Raw genomic sequence first — 11,137 nt, forward strand, 5'->3', positions numbered from 1 at the left:
GGTTCTGGTGTGCACATATTAAAGACTGAGACAGAAACTCTCCCGTTATATTGAACATATTAAAACACCTTAACTTATCTCTTAATCTTACATTTTAGAATTATTGTGATCTTATTATCTACATTTACTCGCCATAATGATATCTAAAAGACACGCACAAACACAAATAAGAGCAAATATTAAATCACCAGTAATTAAAACATCAAGTATTTTGCAGGGCGAAGTGTCACGTTGCATGTCTGTCTATCTGGTAAGATTCTATGGAGTGGCTGCTGTATTGTTTTGATTAGGAAAATCATTTGGACAGGTAGGTTACACCTACATATTATGTTATCTAAAGTAGTTTTGACTGGGTGGTTCAACAACATGTACATTAGATATTTCATAATGATGGTTGAAGTCGTATCTTTCGTATCGATTTCGCGTAAACTAAAGCAAAACGTTAGTTGCCCGTCTTATTTAGCTAACAGCGTGCTAACCCATGCTAGCAGTACAGCTAGCTAGTAGCTAAGCAGTCCAACATGCTAGTGCCAGACCATTGTTTCTGATAATGACCATTTCAATGCACTTTTTTTGATTTTTAAGGTTATCGTTAGCCGTAATGAATATCAGACATTCGACGTCCGTACATCATTAGGGTCGTGGTGCTAAAACCGCATTTCAAGTACAAACAGCTGTTCAAAGCTAGCTCGTATAAGTGAACGAAGCTAATTGTGAACGCTAGCCAATAACAGTGCGGTTTGCCAGCTGGCTAACGTTATTCGGTTTGTGTGAATTTCGCCAACACCTCAGCTTAACATTATATTTAAGCAGCTAAGCTGAATGTAATTCTGACCGCTCACTGGCCTGTGTGACGACATTTTAACATAAGGACCACAGCACTTGGTTACATTAATGTAGCGTTAACTACATTAATGTTAGCCGACGCTTCCAACACTGCTGACTTGGTGCTCATACAGAAACGTAATGTGCCATACATTAGCGTTATTACAACTAACAGATCATTTTAAATGTTAACGTAACACCCCATTGTTGTATTAAAAGCTTTTTAGCTAATTCTTAGGGTTTTAAAATGTAGGAATAACCCAGTTTCAAGTAACGTTATACGTGGTCCTTGGAAAGCAGGGTTAGCTTATTCTGGGATTCATAGTCGGTAATAATGGGATGTAAATAGTATAATGTACAGCAGTTATATACCATTTAAATATATGTAAAGTGTTGTTTTAGGGATTTCAAAAGATAAGCCATCCGTGTAAAGAGTTAAACGGCATACATTTTCACACACGCTAATGTTATATTGTTCGTTTCCATGCAGTTTATCGTTACATCATGCATTGTGTGTTTTCCTCCAGCAGAGGGCACTGCAGCATAGTTTTGTATTTGATTGGTTTGGAAAGCAGAACACTGGGAATACATTTGTGGGCTGTTTTTGTTCATAGCTAAGCCTCAGCATCTTAAAGCCATGCCAGCAAGTAAAGTTTCTTTGTAGCTCAAACTCAAGCTGCTCAGAATATGTGATGGGTAGTATAAACGTCTTCTATAAACTGTCTTCAGTCATCACAGAAATGTTTGAAAGAAAACCCTGCTTTCCATAGCTGTCTGCTGAAGTGTGTGTGGGGGGGGGGGGGTTCCCTGCATATTCTCTTCCCAAAAGGACTTTTGGTGGTAGACAGGCTAATTCCTCTGTGACATTTCCCACAGTATTTAGTGGCAGGGGGCAGAAACCACATCCAGGATACAGAGGCTCACTTCCCACGTAGTGATTTAGAAGAGGTCAAAGGTTAAAACACAAGGATATTGTTCCTGTTTTCAAAACTCAATCTTGGCTTTTTGCCCACAAGTACTGAGTCAGCATACCTTTTAATTATGTGTTTTCTCAATTCATTTAGTCCTTTTTAACATAAATTATCTAATGCTTTCTTAAAGTTTTTTTAAGAGTTAAACACATTGTAATTGCAAGCTAAGATTTAACACAACTCTCTCTAACACTGATGTTTTAATTGCAAAGTGTCTTTAAAGGCTAGTTTGACCAGACGTTCCGCTACAGAACAGTTTTTTTCACCCCAGAGAGCATTTTAGCATGGAGGCGTTCTCTTATCTGTAATTACGAGGCAGTACCATGAGACTACTTCCTCCTGTTGAAAATAGGCTACATTAGGAGTGAGGGTGATGTGTTTTTTTTCATTCACTTGCCCAATAATGATTTATAGCAGCAACAGATTTTTGTTAAAGGAAATGTGGCGGGACAAGGGTAGGTTTGAAGCCAAGACTGGGAGGAGTTTGAATGCGAAGTAGAAAAGGCGATACTGCTGCAGATGAACAGTGTGCTCTCTATTTCCTGGCTGGACAGCATCCCTAGTGACAATGCTCCACGCCTAACCCTAACCCCCAACACTGTCTCAACATGCGTAAACCAACTTCATTGGACAGCAATATCTGCCCACATATTTTTATCTGGCTCCCCCCCCACCATACTTTTGACTAATCACTAACCTTACCAGATCATATTTTAATACCAGTGAAGTTTGTAGTTCTTACTGTACTTGAAAGAGAAGTTTCCTATTCTAACATCTCCTGCTGTTTTCCTCCAGATCTTCCCTGTAGTCATAGAAGTCATGGAAGAGCAGTCAGGCTCACCTGGAGGCAACGCCGACAACAACAGCCAGAGAAATGGAGATGAGGTAAGAGATGAACTTCCGGATATCAGATGACATATTTTTCCGTTTCAAACTCCAAGAATGGCCTGCCAGTGAATATAATGAGGGATTGCTACCTGAAGCTTCGAAACTTATCTGTTTTTGTTATCCATGCAGAAGCCTAGACGTGGCAGCTGGACCAAGGGCAGGAAGAGGAAGAAGCCAATGAAGGACAGCAACGCACCCAAGGCCCCCCTAACGGGCTATGTTCGCTTCATGAACGACAGACGGGAGCAGCTACGGGCAGAGCGTCCAGACGTGCCCTTTCCGGAGATTACGAGGATGCTGGGCAATGAGTGGAGCAAGCTGCCCCCTGAGGAGAAGCAGGTCAGTGAAGAAGTCAGGATTACACATTGAGCAGTGAGCACACAACTGTGAGGAAACGTTTGTCAAAGATCTGAATTTCTTTCCTTTTCACGTTGTATATTATTCTGTTTAAGATTACCAGCAAAATGCTTACAATTCGATGAAAATATTAATGTAGTTTAGTGCAGCAACAGTTAATAACAGCGGCTTTAAGAAAGCAGTGGAAAAGAATAAACAGCAGAGCCAACAGCAACATCTGTTTAGGTTTTTGATTAACAAGGTGGTAGACTTTTTAATTGTCATTAACTTTGGCTTTCAGTAATTGCACCAATGGTGCCCCAAAGGGCTTTACTGAAATATTCACCTGCAGCATGCAAACACTTAAAACAATCCCCAGCCTGATTTAACACCCTCACACCAGCAGATACTTTTATCTAATGAGTCACTGTGCACAAAATGAGTGTAGGAACAGAAGTCTGTCTCGTCTACGGTGTCCGTGTTTTGAAGCTGACAAAACTGACTAGGCTTGGTAGCTGTTCGACATCCTTTTACAGATTATACTGCCATAGTTTGATGGCATCTTGTTCTGTGTCCTAGATATGACTTCAATTGTGGAGACAGAAAATGATTATTGTGCATAAAGTTGCTTTATTGTAGTGATGGAACATTATTACAGTCATGTTCAGGGAGATTTTCCATAAGGATTAGTCATTCTATTGCACCACATCTTTTTACATCAACAGCTCACGAGTTCATTTGTCACATTTATTGTTATTATATTCCCTTCTGTATTTCAGAAACCTTTTTTTCTGAACTGTGCATCTAACATAATGACAGTATTAATGCTTCACATGTCCTTTAACACAATTCCTCAGCTTTGATAACTAAGCACCTCATGCATAGCTACTACCAGGGCATTGATATTATTCAAAGTTAGAACTTGCAGTTTTTTGCCTTTATTTCCAGAGCAGTTTTGACAAGACACGACGTGTTTTTGTTTTTAAATCCAAAGGTGGGATAGAGCTTTGCACCGTGTTGTTGTTTGACACTGATTTCAGAGCTGATTTTGGTATGTCAGTATCCTGGGACACAGCCTTTGCACAACAATGGTTTTATTAGTATTTCATTTAATACCTAAACTAATTGTATTACAAGATGCATTTTTGTTACAAGCCTTAAGTGAATGTAGGTTATTAATAATGGAAGATTTTTGTCTTTTGAAGGAAGCGGATGCTGATTAGGAATAATTACTTCCACTTCCTTTTTTGTTTTGGTTGAGTATTCCTGGCTCTTCTAACCTTTCCGTCTTCTCTCTGCAGCGATACTTGGATGAGGCGGAGCGAGATAAGGAGCGCTACATGCGGGAGCTGGAGAAGTACCAGAAGACCGAAGCCTACAAACATTTCACCAGGAAGGTCCAGGAGAAGCAAAAGGGCAAGCGGCACAGGGGAGGTGAGACCTGGTTAGAGAAGGAACAGGATGACATGTTAGCTAGCTATCCTGACAGTTAGCCCATCATTTTCAGATACAACTGTTGAAAAAGTAATTGGCAAGTTAAACACTTAATATGTCTGGTGACATTTGGTTAAATCAGGTATTGTGTTTGCTGAACAGTACCTTCCCAGACAGGTTTACTTACATGAATCTGAAATGAACATGATACAACTCAGCAAGCAGTCTGTTTTAAATGAGTATTCATAAATAAATGAATATAGTATGGGAAATTTAAAATCTCTGGATTGGCTTGAAAATGATTGTTTTGACCCTAAAAAATGTTTGCAATGTTTTACTCCATGAATAAATTCCATTATTTGGTGTAACTCAGAACTCACTATTTGCTTTGCCCAGTCAATGGAAATGTGGCAAAGAAAGGGGATACTTTTCGAGTCCGTAGTAGTAGTTCAGGTTATGAGTTCAGCTTGAGGCCAAGAAGCTGTTGGTGTGCTCACACAACACATGGTCTACATTATCTGTTCCTATTTTGTTACTGTGGATGAAGCTCAGTTTAAATATCAAAAAATATTGATGACATAAACAGCCCTGCCTTGGCAAAATATTTTGAGAAAAGTCAAACTGCTCAGCTTAAAGTAGATGCTCTGCCTCCTTTCAGTTGGTTCACAGTGTAAAGTGCAGAGATGGGGATTTTCTGGATTACTTTGATTCTTTCTGTCAGTTCACGATGTAGTAAAGGCACTCTGCTCGGGGGGAAACATGAATCATCTGCTGTCCCCTTTATTTATTATTTCCTTCCTTTCCAGATGTTGGGCACCAGGTAGCCAACGAGGCTCTTCATGAGGTCAGTTAACTCTTTTCTGCCCTGTCACACTTGCATTTGCTTTCCTTAACATGTAAATATCATATTTGATTAAGGGAAAAATTCCTATTCTAACTATATTAGAAGAGGATTTACAATTGTATTGCGCCACAGTTCCTGTCCAGGCAATGAAAGCACAAAGTTGGGTATAATGGTGCAGTGGATGAGCCTTTGGTGTGAGAGACCGGGGTTCAATCCCCCACTGTGACACGTCCATGTCTCCCTGAGCAAGACACTTAACCCCTAGTTGCTCCAGAGGCGTGCAGCCTCTGACATATATAGCAATTGTAACTCGTCAGCTAAATGAATAAATGTAAGTCTTATCAGAGAGACCTGAGTGCCTGTTCTGACTACTCATATAGGATGTCACATAAAAAGAAAGGTGGTCAGTGAACAACATAAACAGATTTTTCTTACAGTCAGCATTCATTTTAACTAACTTAAAATTTCAAATTAGATTCACAGATGAGTTAAAATAACTGTGTCCTTACAGGAGTTATAAAGGTAGGTTTTGACTTTAAAAGTGAACCTGTGCAAAAATGTGAAAGTGTCACTGATTTCATGTAATGTGTGAGTATGTGTAATCATGGTTGTAGTATGTTATAGCTGTTTTCTTACCCAGGAACCTACATCTGTTGTGTTTGCCTTCCTCTTGCTCTCCACATTAAGTGCTTATTGTTGCATCACTAAAGCTGGGTTAATCCGCTTTGGCGTTGTTTGTTTTCGTGATCCACACACTTGGCTTCTACTAAGTGTGTAATTAATTTTCAAGTTCTGCATGTAATTAAGAGGTTTCCTTTTGTAAGGTTTGTGGCATACCTCCTGAAGGGTTACTGCCAAGGTGACTTTATTCCTGTGGGAATGCTGATTCCCCTCTAGATTTGAAAGGACAGGGGATTCAGCATATATTTTTATTATGTAACACATTTTTAATTGCGAACATATTGCAAACCATTTCAGGGCCTTTGATATCTCTAGCAGCACTGTTGGTGAAATTACTTCTCTATCCTCATTTCTTAAACTGTACCAGTGTATTTCCCCCGTGGCCATGTATGAAATCAATTACCTACCTGCCTACAGCCCAGCTAGATAAATGACCACCTCTCGCTGTCAGTCTGTGTGACCAAATGTTTTCGCTGTTTAGCTTATCTCCTTCCCTCTTACTGGCTATCAACAGAAGGATGCAGAAGGGAAGGACAGAACTGTGTTTGACATACCGATCTTCACAGAGGAGTTTCTCAACCACAGCAAAGGTAAAGAGCTTGAACGAAGCCAGCTTGTCTTGTTGAGAAATAATTTGTGGTTGGTGTGCTGTGACTTTTTTAAACCTCCATTTGTCTTGTCTTATGTTTCTAAACACATTCCTCTGATACCTCAAGAGAACTTAGTTTTAAAGTGCTTCATCATCCCAGAATAGTTGTCCACCGAACTCAGCGATGCCCTGAACTTAAAAAGAACACACCTCTCTTAGCAAATGAAAAATTGATGATGGCACTAACTGCCGTATCTCGCCGTTTTGTCTCGCTGGTCGCCTCTGCTCTACCATTGTGTCAGTTTCTCAGTGTTTGCGTATTTCTCAACAGCACGTGAAGCTGAGATGCGGCAGCTGCGAAAGACCAACATGGAGTATGAGGAGCGTAACGCTGCGCTGCAGAAACATGTGGAGAGCATGCGCGGGGCAGTAGAGAGGCTGGAGGGCGACGTGATGCAAGAGAGGGGACGCAATGGGCTCCTCCACCAACACCTGGAAACCCTGCGCCAGGCACTCACCTCCAGCTTCTCCTCTGTACCACTGCCAGGTGAGAACTCGTATCACTGTTTTCTCTGGTAATCCCAGTTCCAAAAACATAACAAAGAAGTCCAAATAACAAGTAAATTAGTGTTATTTTAATATAATTCTCCTCAATTAAAGGTTTGTAGGCAGTTTTCAGCTGTTTAATTATTATTCCACTTGTGTATCCATTTTAAGTAAGGGAAATTCTATTTTTCTTCTTTCAATAAAAATAAATGACTCAATGCTAGAGGACTTAAGGTTGAGCATTTCTGCAGCCTCTTTAAATATCGATTTTTGCTGATAAAGAATCTTGTCAAAACTGAAATTTATTCCTATTTTTTAAAATCAGCATTCTGCTGTGAGGAAAAAGAACAGAAAAAAATTTCTGATATTTATCAATGTCCATTATAAACGGCTTTTGACTTGATACAATACAAATAACCCATCCCTAGGCATAAACACAAAACTGTAGTAATCTTATTAGTTCCAGAGTCACAGTTTAAGGGTGGCGAGCATAGACCGTATTAAAGAAGTTTACGTAGTCTCGATGACGTCACCTATTGGTTTGTGGACTACCATTTTGAATCCTCGAGTTTGACAGTCTTCTTGATTTTTTGGAACCAGACAGAACAAGATGGAAGAGATGGTGGTGCTAGCTTGGTTAGCAAGGTGCATCCTTAATTCACTTTAACTATGATAATAAGAAAAAATTGTGTGTCCATGTGTGGCCCTGCGATGGACTGGTACCTGTCCAGGGTGTACCTGTCGCCCAATATTGGCTGGGATTGGCTCTAGCACCCCCGCGACCCTGTACACAGGACAAGCGGTTGACGATGGATAGATGTATGTGATAATAACTGGGATGCTAGTTTTGGCTAGCTAAAAGCAGGCTTAAAACAAAATGTAGTTACTGGAAAAAAAATTTTTATTGCGAGGCAAAAAACAAAATGACATAACAATACAGGGGAAACGAGAAAAATACAAAATACAGATAAACAAAAATAAACATAAATGCATGAATAACAACAGCTTGGTCGTGTGTATGTGTGTGTGTGTAGAAAGGCTGGTGGGGAGCTACAGGGGTGCAAAGGGGAACTAAATGGAACAAAGAGATAAAAACTTAACCGGAAATTTTAAAGTCTACTCCTAATATGCTTGTTTTAACGGGGCTGGTAAAATTTACATAATACTATTCACCGCTAACCTTCATTAACAGGTTGCCATGGTAGCGACTTGTCCAACCCAAGCATACCCTGCTATTTTCCTCTATATGGTACCATAATTTACTAAATGAACATTGTGCTGTGTTGAAGAGGACAACCGATTGAGACCATAAACTCCTTCCAAAGTATTTACTGAGGTAATAAATAAAGTGAGAAGAATGCAATCAGACCTCTTTTTGTAACCAGTGGAGTCAAAGCCCTGCTGGCCGTTAGAAAGAATGAAGGTTTAAAGCACTTCCGCATTGGCTAAACTTTTTCATACACCCAATGTGTATTTACTGTGCGTTGAACTCCAACATCTCTCCTCCTGGATAGATACATACCTAAACAGAACCACCTGATGCTCTTTTAGAGTCTAGCCATGCAAGTCAGGCTTTGAACCCTTCTTAATTTGACCTGAATGTGGTCCTTCTTTGTTCACACTTGTTTTATGCACATACATAACCCGTGCTGAGCTCCCACCCACAGGTTTCCTCTTGCAATATTCTCCACACCTATTTGAATTTCTTTCTCACACAGGAGACACAGACTCTGCAAACATCACAAACTGACGTTAACACCACTGGAATGATTTCATAAGAGCTTGACACTGAAAGATGATTGCAAAATCCACTTAGACCTGGCCTCGGGGAAAGCTCTGTGGCACATTCTGAAAAATGTCAATAAATAGAATAACTGGTAACATCAAAGCTTGTTTTGAGAGTAAGCATGTTTGCCTCTGATTTTATTGCTTCTTCAGTAATTGTGCCATTTCAATTAATTAACTTACAAGAATTGATCACACTTGCTCAATGTTTTATATATATTAAAATTTCTAGATATAATAAAAAAAATTTCAACCATGGCAAGTCTCAGAATCACTCAGATCACCCCTGCTCCACTCAGTTGATGTCCAAACATAGAACATTCATAGCAGTGAACATAAAGGTGGAAGATTTTTGCAGACTATGTTGGCAGAAACAGATAACACTGAACATGAATATGTACATTGTCGTCCTACAGGAAGTGGAGAGACACCCACCCTTGAAACCATCGACTCCTACATGAAGAGGCTCCATAGCATCATTGTCAGTAACCCCCAAGAACACGATAATCTCATCAACACCGTGAGAGACGTGGTCAACCGTTTGGACAGGTAAGAGGGCTTTTGATGACTTCAGTAGAATTTGAGTTGTCATTGTCGCTTACTTATTTTTAATGAATTGTCTCGTCAGTAAAATATAAACAGTAACTACCAATTACAAGTGAACAGTGCCTAAAAGGAGGCAATACAATTCCTTTCTCAGTCTGAATCAGTTACTCTAATTGACAATTTCACCTCAAGGTCCATTTATTCAAGAGCTTGTTTAATTGTTTCAGCAGTGTTCGATTATCTTTGTTTCAGCTGTGAATGAATTATGATTGTCTTTCGCTGTCTTGTGCCCTAGATAATTGGACCAAGTCCAGCTGATTTGACGGATTGAGATTCACTGTGACGCTGAGTAGATGCTGCTTCTTGCCGGTGAATCATCCTGTCGATCTGTCATCCCAATTGATTTTAAAACGTCTTTTATTACTCCGCTAAGGTGATGTAGGTCAAGGTGATGTAGCGCCTCATATTTATTAATTCCTTTTTTTACATACTTTTAAAAACTCTGTTCACATTTTATTAATATAGCTGTAGTTTGTTTTGTTTAAAATAATCAGATGACAAGACATGAAACAGTTTTCGGTCACACTCATGTTCTGTCTTCACCATCCATTTGTAGCAAATGCTTCCGCAACAATATCTGAACCATTATCAACCACCTTCTGATCAAAGAGAAATGTGTCAGTGGGTTTGTGATTACTATATCCAAGAGATACTGTTGAGCTGACTTTCTATTTTTCAATGCCCTGTTGAAGAAAAACATGTGCCATTCATTCTTCATTTGTGTGTGAAAAAAAGTGTTTGTGTTTTCAATAAACTGTATTTACATCATGTGAGAAGTCAGTTTGTTTGGATGGGTTTATGACATGCTAGGGATAAGATTGCATCAAAATGAAAATGAAATTGGGTACCATTGCCCTAGATTTCTTGTCTTATGTTTTATCTTATTCAGTAAGCCACTCAAAGTTGGTGTAGTTTCTACAACAGCCACTGTCAAGTGCTCAAATGATCCTTCTTTGATGGAGTGTCTAAAATTTGTAATAAATATTAAAGCAGATGGTTCAATTATTTGTCAAACTGAACAGTGCATTCCCAGTTTGTGATTTGTCACACTAGCAAGAACTGTTGACTTTTAACAACCTAGTTTTAAAGTCATTCTACTAATACAGTATCAAATAGAAGTATGTGGCTAATCTGCTGAAATATGTCACTGTTTGGAATTGCGCTTGGTCTTAACCAATCTACTGTAAGTAAATAAGCTTAGGTTAATTCAGCAGCTCTGCTGTAATTTACCGGAATCTAGAGAAAGAGACACAAATTACTTTGCTCATTCACAGCCACTGAGCTACACACAGCTTGGGGAAAAAAATTACCTACTGTTTCATGCTTAAGGATTTTCCAAACAAAATGACGGTAGAAGAAATTCTTTTTAGTAAATCCCGATTTATAACATAATTTGCTTGGAAATTTAAAAAGAACGTTCTTCAATGATCAGGAGCTGGCCAATTAGCTTGTTGCTAACATAGTACTGGATTTGTTTTCAACTTGATATTATGAGCCCTTCCTGTTTCCACTTAGTAATGCCCATTTCCTCTCTGCCATTTGAGATTTCCTGTCCATAATGGCCGCATGTGTCACAGTGTTATATCAAACAATGTCCCTAACAGATGTTCTGTTCCCACAGGAGAGTATTAC

At 39.3% G+C, this 11,137-nt stretch overlaps 1 protein-coding gene across 5 annotated transcripts; it reads left to right on the top strand.

Moving 5' to 3' along the window:
• Positions 1-215: 215 nt before the first annotated feature.
• hmg20a (high mobility group 20A) lies at positions 216-10,279 on the top strand. Of its 5 annotated transcripts, XM_038706586.1 has the most exons (9): positions 216-307; positions 2,592-2,681; positions 2,814-3,023; positions 4,322-4,454; positions 5,261-5,298; positions 6,461-6,569; positions 6,900-7,115; positions 9,316-9,448; positions 9,741-10,279. In XM_038706586.1, exons 2-9 carry the CDS (start codon positions 2,616-2,618, stop codon positions 9,742-9,744), a joined length of 909 nt encoding a protein of 302 aa, XP_038562514.1. In that variant the 5' UTR covers positions 216-307; positions 2,592-2,615; the 3' UTR covers positions 9,745-10,279. The 5 variants fall into 5 exon arrangements, with proteins under 5 accessions (XP_038562514.1, XP_038562511.1, XP_038562513.1 ...); XM_038706583.1 differs by lacking the exon at positions 216-307 and having other exon boundaries at positions 6,494-6,569; XM_038706585.1 differs by lacking the exon at positions 216-307 and having other exon boundaries at positions 6,497-6,569.
• The last annotated feature ends 858 nt before the right edge of the window (positions 10,280-11,137 follow it).

This window comes from Micropterus salmoides, unplaced genomic scaffold (genome assembly GCF_014851395.1).
Source record: "Micropterus salmoides isolate LMB-PRFRI ecotype aquatic unplaced genomic scaffold, ASM1485139v1 Ms_hic_scaffold_8, whole genome shotgun sequence".
Classification (NCBI taxonomy): domain Eukaryota; kingdom Metazoa; phylum Chordata; class Actinopteri; order Centrarchiformes; family Centrarchidae; genus Micropterus; species Micropterus salmoides.